The sequence below is a fragment of the Dissoconium aciculare genome, assembly GCF_010015565.1.
Source record: "Dissoconium aciculare CBS 342.82 unplaced genomic scaffold K489scaffold_1, whole genome shotgun sequence".
Classification (NCBI taxonomy): domain Eukaryota; kingdom Fungi; phylum Ascomycota; class Dothideomycetes; order Mycosphaerellales; family Dissoconiaceae; genus Dissoconium; species Dissoconium aciculare.
In genome coordinates this window covers 612,109-639,370 of record NW_022984951.1, presented here as the reverse complement: position 1 = coordinate 639,370, position 27,262 = coordinate 612,109, and the positions used below count along the sequence as shown (strand labels likewise).

Below are 27,262 nucleotides of genomic sequence, written 5' to 3'. Positions count from 1 at the left end.
ATGTAGTCCTCTGTGCCGTACGATTCATCTCCGACCGCTCCTCCGAAATTGTTTGGTTTCGCCTGTCGCGACAATGAAGGTCTTCGCCGCGCAGCTTGCTTTGGCCACATTGGCAGTAGCCAGCTGGACCCAGAACATCAACTACCGTTCTCCATCCGAGCACCATCCAGGACTCGGCATCTCGTTGCACAAGGTCAACAAGCGTAACACACCTGATCGCAAATTCAATGCGTCTCAGCTGTCCTTCACACATGGCGTAGCCAGTGGTGATCCCTACCCGAATTCCGTCATCCTGTGGACACGAGCAGCCCCGGTCGAATACACCAACCACAGCGTCGACTCCAACACCACTGTCTCTGGCTATGTTCCGTTGTACTGGCATGGGCCTACGCAGGTCTCCACGGCACCTGTCTGCGTTGAGTTCAAGGTCTCGAGAACAAAGGACTTCAAGCGCGTCGAGAGCAAGGGCACTGCGTACACCTCTAGCGACATTGACTTCACCGTCAAGGTCGAAGCTAAGAACCTGACTGCCTTCACTCGCTACTATTATCAGTTCAACATCTGTGGAAGCAACAACACAAGTCCCCTCGGACGCACCAAGACCACACCTTACCCCACCGACTACGCCGCCAAGGTCGGCTTGGCAATTTACAGCTGCAGCAACTTCCCGTTCGGCTACTTCAATGCCTACGGTAACCCGGTCCGCAAAGACAGTGTCGACTACGTTATCCACCTCGGAGACTACATCTACGAGTATGCTGGCAATGGTGACTATGGCTATGGAAATGGCATCAACCGCGTTCCGCAACCTGCGCATATCATCTACACCCTCTACGATTACCGCCAACGTCTAGCCAACTACCGTACTGACCAGGATCTACTTTATTCGCATGCTACTTACCCATGGATCCCCGTGTGGGATGACCACGAAGTGGCCGACAACACCTACCGTGATGGCGCCTCAGAGCTCAACAACACCGAGGCCTCCTTCGTTGCCGACGGCGGTGTATCTGTTGACCAACGCAAGATGAACGCGGTTCGTGCGTACTTCGAATGGATGCCGATCCGTCAAGTTGAGATGGACGACAACCTCCGGATCTGGCGAAGCTTCCAGATCGGCTCGCTCTTCGATCTGATCATGCTCGACACTCGCCAGTACGACCGCTCTATCACCGACCTCTACTGGAACACCGAGTACATTGATGGCATTGCCAACGATGCTGGTCGAAGCATGATGGGTTCTCGCCAGGAGAACTGGTTCTACAACCAACTTAGTGCATCTGCGAACCGTGGTGCACGCTGGCGAGTGATTGGGTCTCAGACTGTGTTCTCACGCGTGAACGAGTCTGTTGCGTATGGCAATGTCTCCCCGTTCGACGTGGACGCTTGGGATGGCTACCTCTCGAACCGCAACCGTACCCTCAGCCACCTCACCAACAACAACATCGGCAACAACATCGTGATTTCCGGTGACAGCCACGCGTCATGGGTTTCGGATCTCGTCTGGCTGGGCAACTCCAACTACAGCAGCAGCGCTGGTAACGGTGCTCTGGGTGTAGAGTTTGCTGGATCAGCCGTTACGTCGCCGTGCCCCTACGGACAGAACATCACCATTGCCGCAGCGAACAACTTTTCCCGAGCACTCACCAACGCCAACGAGGAGCTCCAATGGCAAGATCTGTACTACCGTGGGTACTTTGAGCTACAGATCGGCTACGACGAGGTCAATGCATCCTTCTTCGGTATCCCAAACATCAAGAACGCCAATGCGGATGAGATCTCGCTCGCCAACTTTACTGTCAAGAGCGGCGAGAACAGGCTGCAGAGGCCGGTGGGTGGCGGCATTGTCGAGAGTGGTAGCTTGAAGGGCGGTCTGGTCACCCAAACCAACATCACCAACAACACTGCAACCGGACAGTACCGTGTCACCGGCGCCAAGCTGTAAGCCGTTCACGCTCCCTGTAGATGAAAACACGTTATAGATCTAAAGGAATGAAATATGATGATGAATAAGTAACCATTGGTGGTTTCAATTGCTGTCGATACAAATGTTCTATTCCTTGCGCAAAACCGCATTCGATATCCGCCCTCTATGTTCCGGGATATAGTTATACACCACCGTACTGTACATGGTTCACAGTACTTCAGTCGACTTTTTCCTGCTTACTGAGGCTGTTCTCCTTGATGACGCCTGTCTTCGCTTTGGGTCATGTTGAAACGCAATGCCAATCGATGAAGTTTGGGAAGTCATGCAGCCGAGGAGAGACGATCTGTTGTTTGCTCTAAAGCATGAATTCCCGCAAGGCGTTGAGCTGCAAACTCGGTCGAAGTTGTCTCTGCATTTTCGCCGTGTCTTGTCGCGGCTCTTGCCACGGAGTGGATGGTCGGTCCATGCTCCGACCGACGTACTTCCGTTGTAAACCCGGCATCTCGACGTACCGTTATGGTCGCGACGCTCTTGCAGCGATGGGAGACAAATTCGGAGTGGAGATCTTCAAAGAAGTGTTCTCAAAATCCAAATCCTCCTAATCATGCTCGTCTTGCTTCGGCTTGCCCCAGTTCCACACCTCCCATATTTGATCCATAATCATATCTCCAAATCCTTTGCCCTCCTCAAGCTCTTCTTGGATTTCATTCTGCCGTTCGGCCTTCCACTCTTCCCGTTTTCTGGCCAAAGTGCCAACCGGTGCTTCAACATTCTGAGCACCCCGAGCTTGAGTTTGAAGCTGACCCACGAGGCTGCCCGGCACAGCTTGCCCAGGCGATTCGCGCTGCTGTCGCGTAGCGTGTTGCCATAGCGAACGTCCGGTGTAGTCCCGGGTCAGATGATTTGCACCATACACCGTTGTCCCTATTAATCCAACTGTGTAGAAGTCGAGTTTGCGAGGAGGTAAAAGGGCGACGACGGGACAGGCTACCACCGCCAGAACAGCGGCGGCGCGCATCGCCTGGGCATATTTTTCGGCATCTGAGGTGGTAGGCGACTGCTTCGGCAGCTGCTGTGTCGACATGATGTGAGTGAATGCCGCCGATAGCAATGTCGGACTTGATGGAGATGGTGTGAGAGATGTGGATGACGATGATCAGGGCGATGTCGTTTTGCGATATTGCTGACTGAATATATTACACATTGAATGCAAATCTTCCCAGACTTTCCTTGTTGCTCCTGGTGAAGTCTTTGGCGTTGTAGCAAAGTGGTTACTGCGATTGACTCGAATGCTTCCATCCGTCATCAATTCCCTTCGGGGGCGTAGGTTCGAATCCTGCCAACGTCGAACTTTTTGCATTTCACGTCCCATCTGTGAAGTTTGAACCAATCACCAGAATTGATAATTAGAGTTTCGTTTTGCTTGGTTGCGACCCTGAATTTGAAGATTTATTATTGGAGATGGATCAACCGAGGGGTGCATGTTTACAATGTGTCGCAACGTTGTAGCCATTGGCATGCTCCAAGCTTGAAAGATTGATAGAGATCACGTAGAAGCAACTTTATCCTCACAATGATGCATCAATTCACATTGTAAAACTGTCATCGGTATGCTCGCTTGATGCATCAGATCTCATAAGAAACATTGGATCTCCGGCGACATCGGAAGAAGATCATGCCGTAGTAACACACGACCGTTACCCCACTGACACCAATCTCCCCTTCGGCCGTGGATTGAAGATGTTGAAAAGAATATCATAGTACCATCCTAGACAATTTTGTAGATCCTCACTGGACCTAGACACCTCATACGAGGCGGCCCTCGTCATCGCAGCATTACCACACTGAGCTATCGTCTTTACAATGGCAGCCAATGGCAGCGTTGTCCCGACCGCAGAGGAATTATGGAGACACCCTTCGCCGCGGGAGACCAAGATGTGGGAATTCCTGCAAAAGGTGAATTCGAAACACAACAAGAGTTTTGAGACTTACGATGATTTCTACCAATGGAGTGTGGAACAGATTGCAGAGTTCTGGGCCGAGGTATGGCAGTTCTGTGGTATTCGCACTTCCCAAGATTATGCGCAAGTAGTCTCGGACGAGAAGACAATGTTCCCTAGGCCGACATGGTTTCAAGGCGCGAAATTGAACTTCGCCGAGAACTTGCTCTTCCCGACTGTGAAAGTCGACGAGAATTCGCCTGCGGTCATAGCGGTTACGGAGACGGAGCGCGAGACAGTGTCATGGAAAGAGCTAAGGGAACAAGTTCGAGCGTGTCAGGGAGGCATGCAAGCGGCGGGCGTGAAACCTGGTGATCGAGTAGCTGGATACGTTGCAAACCACACAAATGCGCTCGTCGCCATGCTTGCGGCCTCTTCATTAGGTGCGATTTGGACCGCCGTGAGCCCAGACACTGGAGTCACAGCCGTGCTCGACCGCATGATCCAGATTGAGCCGGTCTTGCTTTTCAGCGACAATGCGGTCGTGTATAATGGAAAGACTCATCCGGTTCTGCCCAAAGTGAAGGAGATTGTTGAGTCATTGCCCAGCTTGAAGGCCGCGATCATATTCGAAACATCGAAACAGATGACAACCGAAGTCGAAGGGTCGGATGCTCTCGCCAACACTAGATTCATCACATATAGCAAGTTTACAGTTGCATCAGCGCAATCCGAGCAGCTCTTTTTTGAGCAACTCGAACCTGACCATCCCGTCTACATTCTCTACTCTTCCGGCACGACAGGCGCACCGAAATGCATTGTTCACGGCGCAATCGGCACTCTAATACAACACAAGAAAGAGCACATCATCCAAAGCGACATCAGACCGGGAGATCGACTTTTCTATTTCACGACTTGTACATGGATGATGTGGCATTGGCTTGTTTCGGGTCTTGCGGCTGGTGCTACACTTATTCTCTACGATGGATCTCCCTTTCAATATGTCGACAACGGAGTGTCGGTCAAAGATGACTATGCCATGCCCAAGCTGATTGACGAACTCGGCATCACCCAGTTCGGTACCAGTGCAAAATACTTATCAGTGCTCGAGCAAAAGACTATTATGCCCAAGGAAGCCGGCTTGGTGCTGAAAACACTCAAAGCAATTTACTCCACGGGTTCACCGCTAGCGCCATCGACTTTCCAGTACGTCTACAGAGCATTCGGACAAATCAACCTTGGATCGATCACCGGAGGTACTGATATCATCTCATTGTTCGGAGCGCCTAGTCCGCTTCATCCAGTCTACACCGGTGAAATTCAGGTGCTTGGTCTTGGAATGGCGTGTCAAGCTTGGGACTTCCAGGGCAAAGATGTGAGCAAATCCGGCGAACCAGCGGATCTGGTATGCGTGAAACCATTTCCTTGCCAGCCAGTCATGTTCTGGGGCAAAGAAGGGGCCAAGAAGTACAAGTCTTCGTACTTTGAGGAGTTCCCCGGCATTTGGCATCATGGCGATTTTGTCCGATTCAATCCACAGACCGGCGGTCTCGTCATGCTTGGACGATCTGATGGCATCCTGAAGCCCTCAGGCGTCCGATTCGGATCAGCAGAGATCTACAACACGCTCCTCAAGCACTTCCCAGACCAAGTGGAGGATGGTTTATGCATTGGTCGGAGGCGAGAGACGGACTCGGACGAGACTGTCGTTCTCTTCCTGAAGATGAAAGAAGGTATGCCTTTCAACGAGGACTTAGTACAAGCTATCAAGACCACCGTGCGCAAGGAGCTGTCGGCTCGTCATGTCCCTGGCATCATCGACGAGACTCCTGAGATTCCCGTCACGACCAATGGCAAGAAAATCGAGGGCGCCGTCAAGCAGATTCTTTGCGGCATGAACGTCAAGACTTCTGCGAGTGTCGCGAATGCGAGCAGCTTGGAATTTTACCGGCAATGGGCTGTAGACCATGCATGAGGCCACAATATTCACCCACAAACGATCCGGCGCTTCTGAAAACACCGGACTTTTAGAGCATGTTCAATTCGGCACAATTTCTTCGCTCGTGCTTTTTTGGTCTCGCGACGTTGGAAAGACAGCACACGACGTTGTCTGTATCTGATCATGGCTTTTCCGTGTACGGCAGCGGCGCGTTGAGCAATAATGCTTCGACGTGAAATGCATTTATTTCTTACGCTTCTGTGACCTCGGCTAGTAGTTCAGGGGGAAGTAAACTTATCGCTGTTACACTATGTATTTCATTTACTGCTTAGCGTTGATAATGTCGACAAATGCAGGCTTCAAGCTGGCACCGCCAACCAAGAAGCCGTCGATGTCCTTCTCCTTGGCCAGGTCGCGGCAGTTCTTCTCGCTGACACTGCCACCGTAGATGATTCTCGTCTTGTCTGCAACGTCCTGGCCGAGCTCTTTGCCGAGCCACTCACGAATCGCGGCGTGAACCTCCTGCGCTTGTTCCGTCGTCGCGACCTTGCCGGTACCAATGGCCCAGATGGGCTCGTAGGCAATGACAATCTTGCTCCAGTCCTTGACCTCCTTGGCTACGGCCGCAAGCTGCGAAAGAACGACCTCGTTGGTCTTGCCAACCTCACGCTGCTCGAGTGACTCTCCGATGCACAGAATTACGCTGATGCCACCCTCCAATGCGACCTTGGTCTTGGAGGCAACGAAGTCATCCTTCTCTTGAAGGATTGTGCGGCGCTCGCTGTGGCCGAGGATGGTCCAGGTGATACCGCTGTCCTTGAGCTGGCTGACGGAAATCTCACCAGTGAAGGCACCGTTCGGCTTGTCGAAGACGTTCTGTGCTGCAACCTCAATGCCGGATCGGAGGTTCTCGCGGGTGAGGAGAAGGTAGAGCGACGGAGGGGAGATGACGACTTCGGTGTTGGGGTCGACTTTGGCTTCGCTGAGGTGCTTCACGATGTCTTTAATGCCACCGATCGTGCCATTCCTATCACATGAATTAACACCGGATTCGACTCTGCCCTCATCTCAAATAACTTACATCTTGAAGTTACCACCGACAAAGAATTGACGTGCCATGTTTGCGGGTTTGCCCTGAATTTGCTGCGAAATGGATTGCAGGCGTGCTGCCGAAGTTTGATCCAGTGTGAATATGCGTTGCCGTTGGAGTTGTTATCTCCAATCGTGATGGTGTAGTGACGTTGTTTGTTTTTGGAAACAAGAGCTTGGAAAAGTATCGACGAGATCGGCTTATCGGATAATGATGGAGGGGTGGTGGGGCTGGCATTGAGTCCCTCCAGGGCTGTCTCGTGCTGTTGATCACAAAGGAGCATAGTCAATGTGCAGGGAATCGTCGATTGCTCGATAGATGAATACGGCGTGTCATTTTGCAACACACCTCTGTTATTTCTGACCACATGTGTATGTCAAGTTGCAACCTTCATTATACCGACAACAATCGATATCGCTAAAACACACAAAAGACTCCTACTACCAAATTTGCCTTGAGCGAGATCCTGACAATAGAAACCATCATCATTATCATAGCTGCCAAGGTGTCATGGAAATTCTCCAAGTATCGCAACACGCTACCAAAAACCATGAAAAGCCATAGAATAAACTCGAACTCGCCGAAAATGCTTGCTGGTCATGCTGACGCGGCAACAGTGTCAGCCAGACGCTCGTCCTCCGCCTTCTCTTTCTCCTTTGCAGCCTCGGGATTGAGAGGGTGAGTTGGATCGTAGCCGACCTGCTTCACAATCCCAAGACCTTTTGTTCGTCCCTCGCGGAACAATATCCGGTCTCCCACAGCCAAAAACTCGGGTCGTTGTACAAAGCGGAATGCCACAGTCGCGCGATCACCAGTTCGAATGTACGCGCGGTCGATGTCGATGATCGCACAGGTCTGGGAGATCGGGCCGACATGGAGCATCGCCTGATACTTGGTCCGGATAGTGGTTGCGTGCGACAGAATCAAAACCTCGGCGACGAACTCGCGAAAGACCTTGGGCTGAGCGACGACGATGTTGGGATTGACCTCAGATTTCGCGAGCAGGACCACCATCCCCTTCCGAACATCCTTTCGCCGTATTCGACGTAAAGCGAATGACGCACTCTGTCCAGCTGAGCACCCAGGGACCGATATTCGCTTCCGCTCTATTGATCGAATAGTAGTCGTTGTGAATTGTCCCAGACTGTCGGGTCCTACTAGGACTGTGTCGCCTGCATGAACAACCCCTGACTTGACCACACCAGATACTACCGTGCCGACGAACGGGACCGAGAAAGTGTCGTTAACATGAAACTCGAACGGGGCGTCGATGTCGTATTTCCCGTGATGTGGTAGGATGTTGAGAAACTCGCGGACGAGGTCGAGGCACTCTCCGGTAACGTTGGACACCTGGAAGATGGGACATATTCGCTGGCTCACGAATTGTGTAGCTGTGTTGACGCACTCCTCGCGATTCTTGATGAAAATCGGTATCTTTCGTGCGCCAGGGGATTTGAGGATCTTGGTCAGCTGAGTGATGGTCTGCTGCAAGATTTGTGGCGGACAAATGTCGATTTTGGTGATGATGACCATGACCGGGACATTCAATGCAAGCGCGATACCGAGATGCTCCTTGGACATTCCAATGAGACCGTTATTTGCCGCAACCATGAGGAGACAGTAATTGGGCTCGCTCGATAGCAGCCCGAATACCGTAGTCCGTAAATAGCGCTCGTGCCCGGCAAGATCAGTGAACGAGATGACTTTTGCGCTGCGCTTTCCGATCTCCTCCCAGCTGAGCTTCCGGCCTGGAACACCTGAGACGACAACTTCGCCCTTGGTGTCGAAACCCATGATCTCCATGCCCACGGAAGATGTTCGGCCTGACTCGATCTCGTGCTTGTGTCGGAAGAGGTTGACTCGTGCCTTGCCGCGCCCGTCATCAAGGCCACCCTTCACCAACACCCCCAACAATGTGCTCTTCCCAGCGTCGACATTGCCAACAACAGCGATGCGGGTCTCGATGGTGTCGTCAACGTGCTCTGGCCGCCGCCGAATCATGAGTTTTCCAACACATCCGCGCTCTTTCTTGAGGTCATTGCCAACATCGACCTCACTGCCCTGGACATTCTTTGTGATCAGAATCTTCCAATCAGCCCTTAATCGCTCGAAGACGACTTGTAACCGCGCAACAGAGGCCTCCCACTCTTGCTCGGTGAGAGCCTGGCTGTCGCCATTATCCTCAAGTCCGACGTCGAAAAGACACTCGCCGTGACCCTCGTCTAACCGCGTCGATAGGAGCTTCTGTAATTGCTCAATGCTCTGCTCCTTGGTCTCGGCATCGTCCAGTAATAGATCCTTTACTCGGACTTTCGGTGTATCGTCGCCGAGGTCGAGTGTGTCCAAAATGTCTAACTCCGCATGCTCATTTGCGCTTGGTATTGCAGCTACCGCCCCAGTGATGGGAGGTCTCCGTAATGCCTGTTGCTGCTGAACGTAATCTGCGAAGTCACTGAGAGCCTGTTCCGTGCTGTGTTAGTGATTTGGTTGAGCGGAGTGGCGACAGTGCGAATGCGATACCGATTCACCAGCTCGCCGCTCGGACGCCGTTTGCGGCGCCTGTTTATACCGCTCAGCTCGGGTTGCCATTGTGATGTGATTTCGAGATATTATGCGCGTATTCGTGTGATCATTCCTGGAGTAAGATCAAGAAGAATTGACGAATAATGGCAAATGTCACGAAAAGTATGAGCTGCACATGATAAGGCGTACAACCGCAGAGCAGGGCACTTGACTCTTTAACTCGAGCGCAACCGACAAGTGTGTCATACATTTCAGAGTCACGGACGGTTCCCACGTCAGGGTCCTTGTTCGGCGCGTGGCGGGGTTCATCATGGCTGCTGCTGCGCGTCTACACGCGTCGAGTTATTCACGACTTCTAGTCAGAGGGAACACAGCCGCATTTTTTGACTCACATTGCGGCGAGGTAACCCATTTCCACCTAGTCATGCGAACATCGAGTGTGGAACTAGATGGCAAGGGAAACACCGCACCACGAGTTAGGCGTGGAACGTGTCGTGATATCGCCCAGGATCATACTTGCGCAATACGATCGAATGACTCTTGCTCGACTCTTGCTTCCTTGCGCTGAAAATGCGAAATCACGTTGTGCGCCAGCAACTGACGGACTACGGCCTAAAAGGACTCGTGATTGAACTTCTTTCGGAGACGAAGCCATAGCCCGAATTAAACTCAGCTACTGTCGCAGTACTTATGGAGGATTGCCGGTGGATGAATGCAAAGCGAAAAGATTTAATCCGTACGCTTCGGGGGGCGCAACGCCAGCGCCTGGGAGGCCTGTGCAACAATACGACTGTGCACACGGGCAAGAGCAGTTCAACCAGGATCAAGATGCGTGAGGTTCCTACACTGTTTGCCGCCCGTGAGCCACGGCACCTCAAATACTTACGAAGTTTGCAAATTCCGAGGAAAATCCCAATTCGATCTCCGTGTAAGTCGCGTCGTTTGATCTCTGTTGTGCAAGGACTGAGCGACATCATTCCGGATCGTAACTCAAGCAAACGGCTTAGAATTGCACCCATCGTTGCTGCTTACTGCAGATTGACGGAGTCTTGACGTCGGCGACTCGTCTCAACTGGGGCCAATCCTCAAGCGCTGGAATCAGGTGATTCCAGGACCATAGCGAAGTCATAATCGCACCCCGTTTTTGTGTTGTTATAGTCCACGCCCGGGTGCAGTATATTCGTTGGCGTGACTTTCGAGCCAGTTGGAACGATGCACTGGTGTGAGGATACCTCTTTCTGGTGAATGGTTCCAGAGGCTGCCCTCGCATGTTTTTGATTCTACTTCGGACTGCTGCCGCACAACAAATATTCCGGTCGAAGAGGCTGCCTATTTCACACAATGATACTTTTCAATAATGAAATGCTTGCCAACAACAACTCCACTCGAGGGTGTGTGCAGTTGCTTTTGCTCCGATCGACGACATGAAAGGTACAGTAGTCTAGTCATTTAAGGTACTTTCTCCCGCGCAGGACACAGCTGGCTTGGCCCGTGTGTTGGTCTGAGACATGCGCAACAAATTCCGAGAGCCACGCCTTCGGCGGAGGCGGTCGACTCTCCGTTAGTCTAGGATACAAAACTCCAGCATCATGTCGGTGTCAGTATGACGACCGCGGATCGAGATGAACGCACAAAGCCTGATGAAGTGTGCCACCCCTTAGTCCTAGCCCGCCCGTTGGCTGCAATCCGCGGGTTCTCCTTCTTTCTCACCTTTCCACGCATCATCCGTTTCGCAACCTTCCCACTCATGTTTCCCTCCCCAGATGCATCGTACAGCCAACTCTCCCCTATCATTATTTGTCCTTCATCAAAACAAAATTCAGAATTTTTTCCTATGATTAGCGAGTTGGTTATATGGACGTCTTGAAGACCGGCACACAGTTTTACGAATGGTGCGCGACGGTGGTCGTTGCTGTCGTTGACGTCGGGCGAGGAATCGCGACAAGACGGCGTTGAATTGGAGGCAGCGACGAGGAACAACAGCAACGCGGATGACACTTTCAACCCTACACATGCATCAAGACCGGAATATCTGCATCACACTCATCGTCAAGAAAGGACATTTTCCATTGTGTAATAGGGAATCGTCGCCAAACCTCGATGGAAAGACTCGATGTCCTCAACGACCATCGCTGAAAGATTCAACTTTGACACATCAGTACCTAACCATAGCCAAGTCACACTGACCTCAAGATTCTAAGGACCATGCGACATCATTATCGGCTGTGACGTGGTTCAATCCTGCTGCCATGACAAATCGGCCCAGCATCTGGACAAAGAGAGAAAGTTCATCAAGCTGCAACGATCACTTGATCGCTGTTGTTCGGCCGTCATATTTCGTTATCATCATCATCATGAAAAAAACGCCAACACGCTGCTCGAGTTTGAGATACTTGTAGAGGCATCGGTCCGTCCAAGCACGCTCACTGAAAATATTCCCACTGCTCGCCAAACTGCATGTTGTTGTTGGTGTACATCTCTCCGGTCGGTCCAGTCATCGCGAACTCGTTCGCGCCGTCGAACTCGGACCAATCCATGGGACTCATCGTGGAGCCGTTCGCCGAATGCATGTCGTCGTTGGTAGCATATTGCGGCTGAAAGCTGTGGAAAGGTTGCACATAACTTGGCTTGCGTGCCAAGTCACTGCTGGAAACGGCCATTGCCATGTCACCTGCCACATTTATCGCGGCCATCTCGTCAGACAGCGATCCATACATGCGTCGATCATCGATCGGCGTTTGCATTGTTGACTGGCTGACACCACTCATCGTTGAGATTGTCCGCGAACCAGATCGCTGCATCACAGAAGACTGTTGGCCCATTGGCATACTCGATACGCGATACGAATGCGAGTTTTGCAACATTCGCGCCGCTTGTGCCATACTATACTCATGCAGCCGCGTGCAATTGCAATCTTGAGGACTATGCTTCAGGATCTGATCCTTCAGCATCAACACGACATTGCGAAGGTCCATCAGTTCAGTCTTAAGCGCCTTGTTTCGACTCTCCAACTCCGAAGCTTGCAAATCGATTTTGTCGTTGTATTTGCGCTTCTTGTTGCGACATTTGGCTGCCGCGATCTTGTTCTTCTCACGATACTGCTCTTTCCGTTCTTCACTCTCGAGCTCCTCTGCAACACTCTCAGCACCTTGAGTTGCGGCAAGGGACAACTTCCTGGACTTCTCCTTGGCGTGTCTCTTGTTGGCTGCCTTCCGAGCATTCTCCGACTTATCATGGGACTTAGCAAATTTCTTGCCCTTTTGATCTACGGAGTCACACATTGGACTATCGTCTTGGCAACCGTCTGGAGGGGTGATCATTCCAAACTTCTCGACGACTGTTTCAGAACGTCGTTGAGGAATAACATTTTGAGTGGAAGAAGGTAAGTGGTGCGACGAATCTTCACTTGCGACTGACGACACGCTTGGCGATTCTCTTTTCACGAAATCGGAGCTGTCGGTATGTTGGTTTGACAGGTGTGAGGCCAGTCTTTGATGAGGAGCAGCATACAAATTCCTTTTGCTAAAACGTCAACAATTCTGTATAGCATGAACTGCGTGGGATCATGAACGCAAAACTTACTGGAATTCTCGCGCCATCTGGAAGCCGGGCTGGGCTGGATGCCAATTTTGGTTCGACGAGCCGAATTCCGTCGTCGGCGCGATTGGGAGCGGGTCGTCGAACAAGCCTATCTCCTGGTCGCGATGCTCTTCATCCATGGGCAAATGGTTTTCGGCAACTGCGTAGGGCGTAGGCGGTACGACACGTGTGATACGAGTGCTCATGTTTGGGACTGCAAACTAGATCGAGAGACTTTGGGAGGGTCTCGAGGAAAGTGGGCACGTTTGCGAGAATCGCTCAACTACCGATGGCCACTTGATGGGAGACCTAAAAGCCTCGTGTGGCACGACGGTGTTGAAGCTCAAATGTGATCCGAAGTCGCCTGTTGACGGCGCGGTGTTGCGAGGAAGCTCAACCTAATGCGCGCTTTGTCGACGTTCCAAGGTTGAGACAAATGTCACAAGATGGGGGATAGGACAGGTGCTGTAGGTTGCAAATGCGATCGAGGTGAGTGGTTTCCGGATTATGTGTATTACTCGCGGAAGTGGCCACAGGAAGAGCTGTCTGGCTGCGCTTCCGGGACGGTAAGTAAGTAAGTGTCGGCGGGGATTTGTCTCGAGTGGAGGATGGCGCTTCAGCGTTGTGCGATGCGCAGAAGACAACAGCTGATAATGTGTTGATTATTGGGAGGAAATGGGCTTTGGTATGAGGGCATTGAAGGTGAGGATGATAATATTGGTGTCTAGAATATGTGACGCGTGTGGTGATGTAGGCCGGGGGTGCATTCGGCGGAAGTCAGTGACGCTCAGAGCACTATGGCAGCTCGGTACACAGGTACAATTCAGTACGACTGGGACAGCACTGTAGCGCATACAGCGAAGGCCCCATCTCCGATGTGTAGATGGGTGGGCGGTGGGTGGGCGTATGTCTGTGAGAGAGCGGGCTTTCAGCACAGCGTCGACCTCGGAAAGGGAACGGGAGGGATAGTGGTGAAAGTGGCAAATCGAGCCGTGCTACTGCGGATCGGGGCAAGACGAGGCGACTTTGTGTACATGGTGGGGGAGGTACCATGTTCGTGCAAAAGACTTTCCCAGGCGCGTGAAAACTTCTCTCGATACACTGTGGTCGATCGGTGCCATCGACACAAATTCGATCATGCGGAAACTATGGTGAAGAGTGGCCCGGTGTGATTGGTGCCTGTGCGACAGTCATCGTCGATTGTCCGCGGAGCTGCGTCCGCCTGTCCCAAAACCGCGACCCATCTCAGCAAAGTGCCGAAGTATAACCATCACTTGGCCTGTATGTGGTTAGGTGAGGAGAGGATGCCATTCCGCTGTGAAAACCTCAGGAACACAGGTGGTCAAAGGTGTGGTTCTTGCAGGTGCATGCCTAATTCTCTATTCGTACCGTGTCTCTCGTGTGGACTAAGACACCGACTCTGCACACACACTACTATGACCGACCATCGATTGATGTCCGTTCCTTCTCCGCCACTGCCCTGTCACCCTTTCACATTACACTGGTCGGGTCCAAAGCGGGTGCGCGGATGCGAGAGCCGCCCTAGGCCATCGATATTCCCACTGAACAAAGCCTTGTGCGAATTCAGTTCAGTGTAGAGCAAATGACGAACCCTGGACGGACACGCCACTGTCGCCGCAGGAACCTTCGGAGCCACAGATGGTCGTACTCTGCATATCGCAAACATCGCAATGGCAGCCTCGAAGGAGTAACAATCGGCGATCGAGGCTGCGGCTGTGGCGAGTGACACTGCATCAAACGAATTGCCCTCTTTGAGTAAAAGATATGTCTTCGTGCTGGGTGCTTCCTATTGCCGGTTGCACAGAAGCTATCTCAAATCCACCAATGCCTTCGCCCGTGCATAGCATGCGCAGCCTGTGCGAAGCAAATGTCTGGGAGTGTGGACATACGCACTTCTCGTAAACCTCGCCTCGGTTCGTTTACGTGGAATTTGGGGCAGACGTTGCCTGCTGATATCGAACGCAATTAAATCGAACACTATCGGAGCGATTTCTGTAGCTCTTCTGCTAGCCTACCGACAAATTTCATTTCCAGGGCTCCATTTGCCACGCTCCTGAGAATGCGACCGGCACAACTTGCCAGTCCCCAGTGAAGGAATGGTATTTGACCTTGACTGGCGCGTTCAAGCCTGCATTCGATATCGTCTATAGCTGCTGGAGGGATACGCACGGGGTTAGCACCAACAAGCTACCAAATACAAGTCTCCAATGACCTGATCTCGTGGATCAGTAAATTGTTGTCATTCCGGATTAAGCCGCTCGCTGATGAGACAACTCCCTGGCTCCTGCGCAGAAGACGTCGTGCAATCACGATCTGTAATGATTAACACATTTCCAGCTCCGCGTCATGCGTCATCGCCCCTGCGTGATTGCTTCAGAGCTCCACTCTTTTGAAAGGCCCAATTAAGGTAAATAGCGATTCAAGCACGATAGGCGTTGCGTTTGCGCCTTGATAATACTTTGATAATTCAAGCGATCTTTTTCTCTCGCGGCCGGCTTGCTCGTGGGTCTGCGTGCAGAACGAACACTACGGATCTTCTGTGCTGAAATGCAGCGCCATCACAAATTACGTCGTGCTCTACAATCATGTCATGGGCAACGTCATGGTCTGCCCGTTCGTTCCAAATGACACGTTCGGAAAATGAAATATGGTGAAAGTCGCGTCTCCGTCTCTCTTGTCTATTAGTCCAACGAACATGCTTGGTTCGGTACCTGTTCGAGTAACGAGGAACACGTTCCTCGATATGTAAAGGCCACACATATGGTATTCTTCAAATGTAGAAATGACTAAGTTCAAAACAGCATCACTATGTGTTTCGCTTGGTCGGATTGATATTTCGGACATCGCAAGCTCAAATCATGCCGCACGATCGATTCATCGCTATACGACCTGATGTTGTTCCGCCTTGAAGAATCAGCGAGCGATATCAACCATATGCGCATGAGTTTTCGATACAATTTGACCGGCATCGGTTCAAGCGCTCGTCAATATAACATGATTGCCGTGTCCCTTCCTTCCTAGCAGGTCAAGGAGTGAAGTACACCCGTCAGCGAACAGTACTCCGAATGTTCCTGAGACGACCCGCTGGTACAGTTGACGCCATCTCTCACGTGGGCGTTAGCTTGCCGATCTCTGTCTGTGTGCCAACCTCGTTGTATTCACGTCTCGGCCCGGAAGCCCGCCTCCGGTTCCAGCCTGTCAGGGTCGCCTGGGTTGTGTGAGTGGTCCACACAATGAATACGCGCTGCCTCTTCTTCCTCTTTCAATAACGGTACACGAATAGACGATCTAATGCGACCCGGGCTGGATACCACCATCGGCCTTCGCGGTACCTCACCCGACTTGTCATGGCGTCTAGCGGCAGCATCAGCAGCGACCTCGAAACTGCACGCGGACATGCAGCGCACGACTCCGCACTGGGCAGCGACATGTCCAAGGATCATGCTTCGAAGCTGAAAGATCTCGAAGAGCAAAATGATATCCTCGCAGAGAAAGCGGCCTCCGCCTGTGGGTTGCATGTCTGAATTTGCGCGTGTGCCTGCGCGTTCGGAAGAAAGCTGACGTCCTTGTAGCACAACGTTTCGCAGATTACGAGAATGAGATCCGTGTCCTCCAGGCCAAGTTGCGACAGCAGGAGCGGCGTAACACGGATCCTATTCAGACTCGCGCCCTTGACCATCTTCCCCCTCCGCCGCCCGAGAAGGACAAACCAGGCGCAGGCCTGTCGCGCTTCGGCAGCTTCATCACCGGGAGGCCCATGAACTCGCCAACCACGCCTACATCACCGCCTTTGTCTGCGCGCGAGGAAGAGCTAAAAGCCGCCTTGATTCGCGAGCAGACTGCTCGGCTCGCTGCTGAGTCAAAGACAAAAGAGGTGAATTCAGAAATTGAGGAGTTGAGCGCCACTTTGTTTCAGCAGGCCAACGAAATGGTAGCATCAGAGCGCAAGGAGAATGCGGCGCTCAAGCAGACCATCGATCAGCTCGAGCACAAGCGAACAAAGTCAGATGAAGCTGTCAGGTTGGAAAACGCAGCTTTGAGGGACCGCATGCGACTCCTTGAGAAGAAAGGCGGAAGTGTCGATGAAAGCATGAGAATGGAGAATGAAAGACTCAAGCAGAAAATTCAGATGATGGAACAACGCGAGAGTGAGCGCAAAGGACGGCTAGAGCGACTGGAAGCAGCGCAGAAGCGAATCGATCGCGTAAGGGCTATGCTCGTGCCACGCTGAAAAGAAAGCGTACACGCGCTCCTCGGGTCAAGGCGCTAAAGCTGATATTTGTTCACGATACCTTGAGCGGAGCTACAAGCTCGGTGCTGTGCGCAGATGCAATTCGACGGTCTCGGACTTGTACCGCAGACGCCAAGTGAAGAGCACAGTCTCATGGCCAACTGCTTGCCCGGGAGAGTCACGGGCGCAATCGCGAAGAGTCAGCAACACCGTTTTGCGCGGAAAGCATGCATTCGGCCAAAGCCATCGACATACGCTCGCAACAAGATCACCCCTACTAAGACCCATATCAAGTCTGAACCATGTACTCGCGCACAAATTCGCCAATTCCGACACCACTCGTCCCAATCTGTCCGCCCAGAGAGCCAAAGACATCAGCAGCAAAGCCAGCATTGCCACTCAAGGCCCGACGTTCCGCAGGCGAGAGCATCAATCCGCTGGCGCCCACATCAAATACTCGTTTGGCGGCGACGTCAACCGCGAAGCCTTGCAATTCGCGCCGCTGTGCAGGGCTACCTTGCATTGCATCGTACGCGCGGCGTGCCCAAACGATGGTGGCTGAATATTCCGGATCGTGTGAACGATGCGCGAGCGCCTCGTCCCGCTCGAGCAGCATCGCGACCAGCGTGAGGACATCATTCATGAAGGTGGCAGACCCAAGCGCCGCACCTAGGCGCCAGGCTTCAATCATGCCGACTCGGTAAAGCTCTTCTTTATCGCGCTGAGTAAAGCACGCGATCCGATTAGGTTTTTGGCCGTTCTTAGTAATTCGCGACTGTGACTTCGGCTGCGCTTGAAGTGCGCATTCGGTCGAAAATCTTGGTAGACGACGATTCACCAGCCAGAAGAGAAAGATTATGGCCGTGCTGGTCTCAAAAGCGGTAAGGTCCAGCACCGCCGGCACATCACTCGACGATGCTTCTGGCGGAAAGCTGAGAATGCCTGCGATCGCATGCTGCTTGCTGGAAACATGCGAGAGGATCGATGCTTGAATCTTGAAGTGTCGGGTCTCGCAATGCTTCACGTGGACTTGGACGAAGGTGTCGTTTTCGATGCACCTGTTTATCTTCCCGCTTCAGCAAACAGTCCCGCCACTTGGGCAAAGGAGTATGGGATATAAGTCCTGACTGCGACCATGGTGCCAATTGACCGAACGTCTCTACATAAAGATGATCTTCCGTTGATTGTTTGATATCGCCAAGCCGACGCGCTGGGTGAGACGAGGAGGTTGACGATGTCTGGCGGGTAATTGTCGATGTGTTCGTGAAGCGAGGTGTGAGGCGAGGAGTAGGGGTCTGCAATGCCCGGGCGCAAACAGGTCGAATTAGGCGACGAGGAATCATCATAGGAGATGGAGAAATATTTCCTAGGTATCAATCGGTCTGCCTAGGTTTGCGACTCTACTTGACGAGATCATGAGATTTCATGTAGCTACACGACGAGAGGTTGACTTCGGGAAAGCGCTTGGAAGTATCAAGCTGGAAAAGGATCATGATCCTCAGGGAAGTCGTTAAATTTACTGTGGCAGTCGCGATCCTGTACACATACATATCTATCTGGCACGAATAATGCAGCAGAAGTTGAGTGGTCGCTCCAAGCAGTCGTAGACTAGAACAATTAAGACAATCAAAACAACAAAAATCATGTGGTATCATTCTCCTCCTCCCTCCTCCATCTCCCCGGCAGCTGAAACACAGGACAGACTCGCTCCGAAATAGATGCTGCGACCGAGTTTTACCGTAGTTAATTTATTAGAACAGTCCCCAGCTTCGTTTCCGCCTTCCAGCATCGTCGACTTGACCCGAGCCGCGTGGAGCGCTTCGCTTCTCTCGGGCTTCCAGCTGCCGAAGACTGTCCATCTCCTTGAGGACGTGTTCAAGCAGGTTCTTGCGCTTGACGACGTCCAAATGGCGGCGGATCTTAGGGTCCTCGCGAGCGAAGCGCTCGACAGTGCTCTCGTCGAGCTCGCGTCCCCACTTCTCGAGCACACGAGGGAATTGGTAGTAGAACTTGCTCAGCAGCTCAGCGTCAAGGAAGAGGTCTGCCGTAGAGGTGAGCTTCTCGGCGACTGCATCCAGGAACACCTCAGGACAGTAGTATTTGTTCTTGGGGGAGGAACACTGTTTGCTCTTCACGGCCATCAACCTCATTCGGAGAATATCGCGCCTGTCCCGGAGAAAGACGGCTTCTCTGCCCTTGTTGAGAAGCTCAGTACTGAATCCGCCTGCGCCGCCGGTTGCGTTTCCTTCCAGGACAGTCTCACCCTTCCGCACGCGATCGATAAAAGCCATAACGTCTCGGGTTCTTCGCCGCCCTCCGATGCTGTCTTCTACAGACTTGGCGAACTTGTCGCAGTTCTCCAATTCTTGTTTGAGACTCTCGGTGATGTTGTCGCGTCCGACCTTCCATTCTGCGTCCGACACGTTCACTCGATATTTGTACGGCTTGACGCAGATTTCGAGCTCGTCACTGGTCTCATAGCTGAGGTCCTTGAGGATGTTTTCACAAGCTTGCGAAATAGCCTGAACAGCGAAGGGGTGCGACGCAAATGTTGTGTCCTGAAGCAAGCCTTGTACCGCGTTCTGAAGTGCTTGAGCGGTGACAGATGTTGCCAGCCTGCCGATACCAGTCTTTACTAACGAGTTACTGCACGCGTCAAGTTTGAGGTGCCATAACGGATTTTCCGGATCTGCTTTCGGAAGGCTGTCCAAAGGCTCCTCAACGAATTCGGAAGCAGGGTCAATGGGCTTCAGATACTCAATTGGTCGGTTCCAATATTTGGCGGCGAGCAAATCCAGCACTTTTTGATCCAGTTCTCGCTTGACGATGTTTCTGACCTCTTCTCGACCGAAGGTCTCTGTGAATCTTTTAAACCCGTGTTTGAAGGAGTCTAACGATTCGGCTAGGTAGCTGTCCGCGGAAAGTGGCCGTTCATTATACTGGACTTTGAACTCATAAGACGCCTCGGCTAACTCGTGATGAATCGCTTCGCTCGTGTTTGCCAGGGCGGCTGACATCGTGGACTCTAGCACGTGCATGAGCTTCTTCCTCAGTGCGGGAGTTCCAACAGTCACAGGGGTGTTCGATTCAGGACTGTAAGCTTCCGGGTGGGACTTGAAGTAGGCTGCTTCATGCTTAGTTATAGCACGCGAGATGTTGGCAGAGCCTCTTGAGAACATTGATCGCGTCTCCTGGGGGATTTTGCACACAACTCCGACATAGCCTAGTCGTAGTGGGTAGTTTTTGTCAGTGAGTATTTGTGCTCCTCGGACAGGATCCACGAGGTCCATTTTCGTGACAACACCAATAGTTCGCTCCCCTCGCGGATCGACTCTTCGAGATGCTCGCAGAGCCGTTGAGTTCGCCAAGTCGACATCTGCAGCGGAAATGGCGAGTATTACGTTGGGCGCCTGGATGTACTTTTCGCACAGATCCTGGATCTTGCCTTTGAGCTCCGTCGGCTGATCGAAAGCCTCGACTTGAATGTAGCCAGGAAGATCTATCAAGGATAAATCTGGCACATTTGGCGAGTATATCCTCAATTGGATAGGATCATCCGAAACACAATCAGCTTCCGGCACGGCGAGGTTGAGATCGGTCAAAGTCTTCTGAATCTGCGTGAAGTCTGTGATCTTGCCTAAGCCTAGAGCTGGGAATTCACCGTATTCCGCGTGGGAACCAGCGGTGTTGACCAGAGTAAGTTCGATCGGTCGACGTGTGACCATGTTTGAACCCTTCGGCAGGAATTCGTGACCAACAATTGCCTCCAACACGGAACTCTTGCCAGATGATTGTGAGCCGACCACAACAATTGATGGAAGTGTCAGAGAATCTGACTGCCCAATTGTTTGCAAAAGTGAACGGATCTCGATCATTTTGCGAGTGAGCATCATCATCTGATCGTCCCTCGCTGCCATCTCATCTGTTCGTTCGTCTCCGTCGCCATCTCCTCCCATTGCAAATACTCCGGCAGTGGCTGCACCGGCTGCCGCGGCTCCCATGTTGCTCTGCTTCGGTTCATTGGGCTCTGGTCCTCCGCCGCCGGCACCTTCCTCTTGGCCATTCCTTCCTTCGAATATGTCTTTCATCCATTGCGGCATCTGTACGCTCTTCACATCATCCTTCGTTTTGTCGAATCCTCGGGACAATTGTGCAAAGATATCTCCCGCGCCATCCACAACTCCTGTGGCTGCATTGCCAGCAGTTGCCGTGGTCCTGCCGAGAATGTCCATAAAGTAGGTGCCTGCTTTGCCCGCCTGATACTGTATGTATGCCGCTCCTGCAACCATACTGATGCCCAGCATGGCCGGGAGTCGCAGCAACTTCATGGCAAGACTGGGTATGATCCGGGCGAAGGAGGCATGACGAACGGCAGGGAGGTTGTGGATAGCATTTGAGCCAAACGGCCAGACTCTGCGTTGCAGCCATCGCGCCCCAGCCCGATAGCTCAGCAAGGCGTTTGATGTTGCTGCGTGCGAAGCGAATCTCCTTGTGATGGGCGCTCCGCTCGTGTGTATGGCCACTTTCTTGAGCTGAGTTCGCGACAATGCCGTAGCCGTGCGCGGGACCTTGGCCTCGGCCCTCGAGGTCAGCAGCCTCGAAATCATCTTACTTGCATCAAGACTGAATCTGACTAAACAAAAGATAAATTCAAATACTTGCCAGGCGATCAACCTCGAGGGCGGAAACGGACTTCTGTAGTTGGACGCTGCGTAGCGTTGCGGAAACTTGGAAGCCCTGGCAATGCACGTCACACTCGCGAAGCTGACGACGGAACGGACCGAGACACTTTGCGACGCGGATACACCTGTACTGGTTTTGTGTCTGCGATCATCCTTTTTGAGTTGCTGTCGCCAGCCTGTCACTCTTTTATTCCCATTTCATTGGCATCGTGCTAGAAACTGCACTCTCACCATCAGACTCAATTCAAGCCCAGGCCACCTCGGTGAAGGTGTTGTTGTAGCGCTACCTCAAATTTTGGAGCGCTTGATACGCGAGCCACAGGATCTCACGTGCCGTGTTTCGAAAAACACAACAGCGGCCACTCTCAGTGGGCTAAGATCATCAACATTTGATAAACTTTAGCATCGTGCATACCCATCATCGCCTCTCATCAACATGACGGACAAACTACCTCCGAATCTTCTCGCGCTCTTCCAGCCACGACCGGCCCTCAGATATCTACCACCTGCTGATCACGCACCCGGTGATAGGAGGACGAAAGCGATCGATGGTAGTGCGGCGTTCGTCGAAGCTCTGAAAGAGAAACAGGAGCAAGAGAAAGATGACGCAGGTACTGAGTCATGGCTTCAGAGGAAAGATCGGGAAGCGTTGGAGAAGCGGGAAAGACATGCCAAATTGATCGATGAGGATTACAAAAACAATTACAAGCCACACGAAGACAGCAATATTCGAGGAGACGCGTACAAGACGCTTTTCATTTCACGGCTGTCCTACGACGCTACGACGAAGGATCTTGAACGAGAATTCTCGCGCTTCGGTGCAATCGAACGCGTACGGATAGTAACGGATAGGGGAAAGGGCAAGAAATCCGGAAAACCACGAGGTTATGCATTCGTTCTGTTCGAGAACGAACTTGATATGAAAGGTAATGACACTTCTCACGAACTGACAAACGTATATTAACCCTCGCAGCTGCATACAAGGAGTCGGAAAACTTGGTCATCAATAACCGCAAGGTCATCGTTGATGTTGAGCGCGGTCGAACGGTTAAAGACTGGCGCCCACGTCGCTTCGGTGGTGGTCAAGGCGGCCGTCACTACACCAAAGCGCCTGCGAAATCCATGGGCTACGGACCTCCAAGCGGTCCTGGCTTCCGCGGTGGTGGGTTCAGGGGAGGTTTCGATCGCGGTGCGCCATTCCGCGGCGGACGTGGAGGAGGATTCCGTAACGGAAGCGGCGGCTTCGGAGGTGGCCGTGGCGGAGGATTCCAAAACGGACCGCCTGACGGTGCTCCTGCTGGACCTCGATCTGGCGGTGCAGGTGGCAGTGGACGGAGTGGTTACGGCGGAGGTTCAGACGAACGCCCAAGGAACAATGCCAACTTCGAGCCATTGCCACCCAGAGGCGGCGGCGGAGGAGGAGGAGGCTACCGAGACCGGGATCGCGACCAGAATGAGCGCTATGAGCGGAGAGATCGTGACCGTGACGGCTACAGCAGCGGGCAGAAACGGCCGTACGAAGGTAGCGGCGGCTATGACGACTCGCGGTCTCGACGACGATATTGAAAGCTACACAGCATTACGAGCATCTTGGTAAGACTTTTAATTCATTGACCCCCCGACGATGGTAAGTATACTGACCGCCGCAGCCGGCCACATTGACGAAACAGTATGAGCCTGACTGTGAGACGATTTGCCGCATTATGGGAGACGATAACAACGGTGAGTCGGACTACCTCTTCAAAGGGTAAGCACCGGCTTGCACGCAACTCTCTCCGATTATCGCCAACGTCGTTATCAAACGAGAGGCTCCGATTTTCTTTCTGCTTGCTTTTGGTTGTTGCATTTCCGGTTGAGGTGGCTTCTGCAAAGCGTTCTTCTAGAAAAGTGGTTGTACCCAGGACCGTATCAGACTGCTAAGGTGGGTACTGTACTATTCCAGCAGCCAGATACTGTGTTGAAATGTATTCTATTTTGCGACTCGAGTGCGAACATCTCGCGATGGAAGGCACATTTTCAATGTTCAGAAAATCGATCTGAACGGGCACATGTCCGTCTGGTCTCTGAGCCAATTTCCTAAACACAATCTTCCAAACGTGCATTCATGTGAAATCTTGACGGCTATTGGGTCTTGTCTTGTTAGCCACCCTGTCAAGTTAAGGTCCTCGCTGTTGTAAATTGACACGGCATAATGCACATGTCCTCAGTCGACCCAAACTCAAAAGATTTCAAATTTGAAGCGCTTCCGTGAGGTTGCAACACTGTCATGGAAGATTTCATGATGTTGGTGAAGATCTCGTATACAATAGTAATATGGTCTGATACTATATATTAAAGTTAAGGTCTTAGCTCTCGCGAGAGTCTCAGTCATTTTCTTTGTGTGTGTGTCCAATCCGTGCTCATTCCGACCTCCCCAAAACTCTATGCAATTGGAAAACCTGGCAACAAGCCACAAAAACTCCTTTCCTGAACCGTGAAGCGTGGATAATCAACAAATAGGGGTAATAATAGTGGTGAACAAATTCTCATCGCTTGAACGCAGCAATTTCGGAAGTCCATGAAAACAAAGACGAGAAATCCACAGAACGTGGACGGGATGGTTATGTGCAGCTCCAATGCAGCTATGAGCAGGGTGACAAGACTATCGTCGCTGCTGCTGGCCGAGTGACAGGGTGCTCCATCGGCGATTGTGGTCCTCCAGAGTGGCACCTTGATGTGACAGGGTGGGAAGAGGTCCATATGTTTCGCCGAAAAGCATGGATGAGTCGGCGGTCGAGAAGGCAAAGCTACTTCCGGCGATGCTGTTGCGCTTCTGCGACCTCTTTAGACTCGATGCACGACGGAGCTGTGCCACGGCAGCAATGGCTGCGCGAGACGGTGCGACGCGGTTTGAGGCGGAGGAGGAGGATCGAGAGGGGATAGTCGATGCGGCATCATCATCATCGACTACGGACGAAGAGCGATCGTACGGACCAGCCTTGGACTGATGACCGGCAGACGCGTGAGGTCGGGACTGTGGGTGGAATGACGCATTGCGTGCAGCAATTGACGCAGACGATGCGTCGCTGGCGGCATCATTAGCTTCATCGTCCGAGTCCTCTGAATCGCTGTCGAAGAGGCCGGGATACTTGGCACGAGCTGACTGTGTTGGGCTGTCTACCTTCCCACTAGCGGAGAGTGGGCGAGATTCTGTGCGAGCCCTTCCAGACTCATCGATCATAAGCATGACTGAAGTCCTTTGGCGGGGCTTCTTTGCTGCTGCCGATGTTTCGGTGATAGAAGTAAGAGGAAGTCCACCGCGCTTGAGTGGGGATCCGGTCCGGGCAGGGATATGTTGATGTTGCTGTTGGAGCACAGACATGGTGCCGGTGGTATTGCTTCGTCGAAGCCCAGGTCGGTTCGCACTTGGTAGTCTGGCCGCTGCCGATGACACATCAAAGTGGGTGTGCACGGTGGATGAATTGGCATCCTCGGTAGCTGATGCTCGGCGAGCAGTATCTGCTGCTGTGAGAGCGCCTGCATTGGACTGGCTCATCTGACTAAGATCCCGTTGCTGGGAGATCGACTTTCGGGACGAGTCAAAGAGCAGAGCGGGGTCCACAGCGCCAGACATAGTGCTCGGCCGCGAGCTCGGTACGACAGAGGTTGCTGACATTGGAATCTGGTGAGGCGCCATTGTGGGAAACTCAACCATTGCGGGCGTGTCGAATGCAACGCCTTGCACGCCCGCTGTAGCGTTCATGCTGGGCCACATCATGGACTCGCAGTGTGCAGGTGCGAACGGATCAGCTAGTAAATTCTGTTGCGGATACATCCCAGTGGGAGATGATTGAGCCCACAAAACGTTTCCTTGGGTCATTGCCGGAGCTGTGACGGGTCCGAGATTGGCGAAGGGATATTCTTCGGGAGAGAAAGGTAGGTAGGGGAAGTGTACAGGGGTCTGCTGCTGCTGTACTCCCTGTTGTGGGTAGTAAGACTGTTGAGGCGTCACATTCCTTCTTGAGGCAATCGTTGATGGTGTATCAAAGGCGACGTGTGGACCTGGTGGCAGACGCTTTGCCGAAGAATCACCAGTTGGAGGCGGCGTCTGCATCTGCGACGAATCGAACGACATGGCAAACGAGTTCTGGTCAAAAGCTGAATGGAAGTCGTTCCCCGAAACCATGATGTTGTCCTGCTGCGCAGCATATGCCTGTGACATTTGCGGCATGTTTGCATTGCTCTGTCCATTCACGAGCCCCATATCCATCGCACCGGTATCATCAGCACGTCCCACCATCGGTTGTCCATTGGCATAGGCATTCGAGCGAAGAGTCTCCACAGGCATGAACTGCTGCTGCTGTTGTGGTGTCAGGATAGGGTACTCGGGCTGCTGCGGGGTATTGTAGCTTTGCAGATGTGGTGTGTTGAAGGCGTCTTGAAAGTGTGAGGGATATGCCATTGATTTTGGCGTCTGGAAGATGCTGGTGTCAAAGGATGTCGAGGTAGGCGTCTGGCCCGGGCTTTGGAAGGTCCAGGCAGGTCTGTATGGTAGTATCAGCGGCATGTTGGGCGAAGTGTTGATAGTCGGGTGGATGCTATTGCTGACGAGGCAGGGTGATGGAGGAAGAAAATGATAGTGTTCATGCATACCCATTGTTATATGTCTGATCACCTTCCATGACTGGCAAAGTCAACCGCAGCGTTGAGTCTTCGGTAGGCTTCTTGCTGGGAGGGAGCCAAAGATCGTGATCGTCAAATTGGAAGTGGAATGTGGATGGTGTGTAGCAAGTCAATGCATGTCCCATCGGTTGACACGCAAGCTTCCCGCATGTATGGCAGCACCGAACAGTGACGATGACGAGAGAGCGGATGAGGACAGGAGAGGTCGGAGGTGGGACTGGTTACGTATAGCACATTTGACACAGAGGGAAGAGTGATGAGGAAGCGTTGTCAGGCCGCAGGTGGTGGAGTACAGCCTTCTCCCGGCGTGAAGAAAAGATCGTTTAGCCTAAGCCTTACGGTGAGGTCGGAGGAAAGGCGGTGGTGACGGTAGTCATATCCGTTACGTGGTGTGGTAAACCGACAGGATGTAAATTGTGATGATGATGCTGAGGCAGGGTGGGGAGAACGGTCAGGACAGGAAATGTCGACAACTGCCATCCATCGTCAAATTGCCGGTACTGCAGCGGCCAGTCGTGATGATGATGGTGTCGAAGGAATGCAGAATATAGAGGAGAGAAGTAGCCGGCGGACTGTGCGTGTGTAGAGGTTCGCAAGAGGAAGAGTTGCGCGGGTGTTCAATCTCGGACTGTGCTGTACCTGCGCACAAGCAAGTAACCACTCGTGGA

General features: G+C 52.4%; 13 protein-coding genes and 1 non-coding gene across 14 annotated transcripts; 6 read left to right on the top strand and 8 right to left on the bottom strand.

Annotated features, from left to right (window-relative positions):
- Positions 1-73: 73 nt before the first annotated feature.
- On the top strand, positions 74-1,945 carry K489DRAFT_310951 (uncharacterized protein; the record flags this gene model as incomplete). Its single annotated transcript, XM_033600745.1, has 1 exon — positions 74-1,945. The coding sequence occupies one exon, from the start codon at positions 74-76 to the stop codon at positions 1,943-1,945; it is 1,872 nt and encodes a 623-aa protein (XP_033464127.1).
- A 580-nt stretch (positions 1,946-2,525) lies between these two features.
- Positions 2,526-3,011, bottom strand: K489DRAFT_311465 (uncharacterized protein; the record flags this gene model as incomplete). The annotated part of the gene is made up of 1 exon (XM_033600782.1): positions 2,526-3,011. The coding sequence occupies one exon, from the start codon at positions 3,009-3,011 to the stop codon at positions 2,526-2,528; it is 486 nt and encodes a 161-aa protein (XP_033464126.1).
- A 169-nt stretch (positions 3,012-3,180) lies between these two features.
- On the top strand, positions 3,181-3,275 carry K489DRAFT_t5. Its single transcript has one exon. It is a non-coding gene; the product is annotated as a tRNA-Ser (tRNA).
- A 515-nt stretch (positions 3,276-3,790) lies between these two features.
- On the top strand, positions 3,791-5,842 carry K489DRAFT_366287 (acetoacetate-CoA ligase; the record flags this gene model as incomplete). The annotated part of the gene is made up of 1 exon (XM_033602755.1): positions 3,791-5,842. The coding sequence occupies one exon, from the start codon at positions 3,791-3,793 to the stop codon at positions 5,840-5,842; it is 2,052 nt and encodes a 683-aa protein (XP_033464125.1).
- Positions 5,843-6,127: 285 nt separating this feature from the next.
- K489DRAFT_385798 (triose-phosphate isomerase) lies at positions 6,128-6,925 on the bottom strand (the record flags this gene model as incomplete). Its single annotated transcript, XM_033606166.1, has 2 exons — positions 6,128-6,833; positions 6,888-6,925. The coding sequence occupies 2 exons, from the start codon at positions 6,923-6,925 to the stop codon at positions 6,128-6,130; spliced, it is 744 nt and encodes a 247-aa protein (XP_033464124.1).
- Positions 6,926-7,200: 275 nt separating this feature from the next.
- Positions 7,201-9,685, bottom strand: K489DRAFT_6284 (P-loop containing nucleoside triphosphate hydrolase protein). Its single transcript, XM_033608773.1, has 2 exons — positions 9,417-9,685; positions 7,201-9,356 (listed from the first exon to the last, which is right to left on the bottom strand). The coding sequence occupies exons 1-2, from the start codon at positions 9,483-9,485 to the stop codon at positions 7,494-7,496; spliced, it is 1,932 nt and encodes a 643-aa protein (XP_033464123.1). The 5' UTR covers positions 9,486-9,685; the 3' UTR covers positions 7,201-7,493.
- Positions 9,686-9,927: 242 nt separating this feature from the next.
- K489DRAFT_6299 (uncharacterized protein) lies at positions 9,928-10,562 on the bottom strand. Its single transcript, XM_033608778.1, has one exon. The coding sequence runs from the start codon at positions 10,436-10,438 to the stop codon at positions 10,025-10,027; it is 414 nt and encodes a 137-aa protein (XP_033464122.1). The 5' UTR covers positions 10,439-10,562; the 3' UTR covers positions 9,928-10,024.
- A 1,280-nt stretch (positions 10,563-11,842) lies between these two features.
- Positions 11,843-13,204, bottom strand: K489DRAFT_366285 (uncharacterized protein; the record flags this gene model as incomplete). The annotated part of the gene is made up of 2 exons (XM_033602754.1): positions 11,843-12,941; positions 13,002-13,204. The coding sequence occupies 2 exons, from the start codon at positions 13,202-13,204 to the stop codon at positions 11,843-11,845; spliced, it is 1,302 nt and encodes a 433-aa protein (XP_033464121.1).
- A 3,082-nt stretch (positions 13,205-16,286) lies between these two features.
- K489DRAFT_348125 (uncharacterized protein) lies at positions 16,287-17,250 on the top strand (the record flags this gene model as incomplete). Its single annotated transcript, XM_033602364.1, has 3 exons — positions 16,287-16,526; positions 16,592-17,039; positions 17,115-17,250. The coding sequence occupies exons 1-3, from the start codon at positions 16,367-16,369 to the stop codon at positions 17,248-17,250; spliced, it is 744 nt and encodes a 247-aa protein (XP_033464120.1). The 5' UTR covers positions 16,287-16,366.
- A 64-nt stretch (positions 17,251-17,314) lies between these two features.
- On the bottom strand, positions 17,315-18,387 carry K489DRAFT_397423 (uncharacterized protein; the record flags this gene model as incomplete). The annotated part of the gene is made up of 2 exons (XM_033606905.1): positions 17,315-18,308; positions 18,335-18,387. The coding sequence occupies 2 exons, from the start codon at positions 18,385-18,387 to the stop codon at positions 17,540-17,542; spliced, it is 822 nt and encodes a 273-aa protein (XP_033464119.1). The 3' UTR covers positions 17,315-17,539.
- Positions 18,388-19,001: 614 nt separating this feature from the next.
- K489DRAFT_385796 (uncharacterized protein) lies at positions 19,002-22,084 on the bottom strand (the record flags this gene model as incomplete). The annotated part of the gene is made up of 2 exons (XM_033606165.1): positions 19,002-21,772; positions 22,048-22,084. 2 exons carry the CDS (start codon positions 22,082-22,084, stop codon positions 19,002-19,004), a joined length of 2,808 nt encoding a protein of 935 aa, XP_033464118.1.
- A 19-nt stretch (positions 22,085-22,103) lies between these two features.
- Positions 22,104-23,702, top strand: K489DRAFT_375168 (uncharacterized protein). Its single transcript, XM_033603630.1, has 3 exons — positions 22,104-22,858; positions 22,906-23,525; positions 23,582-23,702. Exons 1-2 carry the CDS (start codon positions 22,369-22,371, stop codon positions 23,496-23,498), a joined length of 1,083 nt encoding a protein of 360 aa, XP_033464117.1. The 5' UTR covers positions 22,104-22,368; the 3' UTR covers positions 23,499-23,525; positions 23,582-23,702.
- K489DRAFT_375167 (uncharacterized protein) lies at positions 23,581-24,024 on the top strand. The gene has a single exon (XM_033603629.1). The coding sequence runs from the start codon at positions 23,604-23,606 to the stop codon at positions 23,850-23,852; it is 249 nt and encodes an 82-aa protein (XP_033464116.1). The 5' UTR covers positions 23,581-23,603; the 3' UTR covers positions 23,853-24,024.
- A 189-nt stretch (positions 24,025-24,213) lies between these two features.
- K489DRAFT_397420 (uncharacterized protein) lies at positions 24,214-27,213 on the bottom strand. The gene is made up of 2 exons (XM_033606904.1): positions 26,565-27,213; positions 24,214-26,455 (listed from the first exon to the last, which is right to left on the bottom strand). The coding sequence occupies exons 1-2, from the start codon at positions 26,717-26,719 to the stop codon at positions 24,574-24,576; spliced, it is 2,037 nt and encodes a 678-aa protein (XP_033464115.1). The 5' UTR covers positions 26,720-27,213; the 3' UTR covers positions 24,214-24,573.
- Between the last annotated feature and the right edge of the window lie 49 nt (positions 27,214-27,262).

Excerpts from the sequence above, each read along its gene's own strand:
- K489DRAFT_6284 (XM_033608773.1), bottom strand. The coding sequence starts at position 9,485 with ATGGCAACCCGAGCTGAGCGGTATAAACAGGCGCCGCAAACGGCGTCC. Across the intron at positions 9,357-9,416 it reads AGCGGCGAGCTGGTGAATCG|GCTCTCAGTGACTTCGCAGA; the intron begins GTATCGCATTCG and ends AGCACGGAACAG.
- K489DRAFT_6299 (XM_033608778.1), bottom strand. The coding sequence starts at position 10,438 with ATGGGTGCAATTCTAAGCCGTTTGCTTGAGTTACGATCCGGAATGATG.
- K489DRAFT_375168 (XM_033603630.1), top strand. The coding sequence starts at position 22,369 with ATGACGGACAAACTACCTCCGAATCTTCTCGCGCTCTTCCAGCCACGA. Across the intron at positions 22,859-22,905 it reads GAACGAACTTGATATGAAAG|CTGCATACAAGGAGTCGGAA; the intron begins GTAATGACACTT and ends TAACCCTCGCAG.
- K489DRAFT_375167 (XM_033603629.1), top strand. The coding sequence starts at position 23,604 with ATGAGCCTGACTGTGAGACGATTTGCCGCATTATGGGAGACGATAACA.
- K489DRAFT_397420 (XM_033606904.1), bottom strand. The coding sequence starts at position 26,719 with ATGGGACATGCATTGACTTGCTACACACCATCCACATTCCACTTCCAA. Across the intron at positions 26,456-26,564 it reads GATCAGACATATAACAATGG|ACCTGCCTGGACCTTCCAAA; the intron begins GTATGCATGAAC and ends ACTACCATACAG.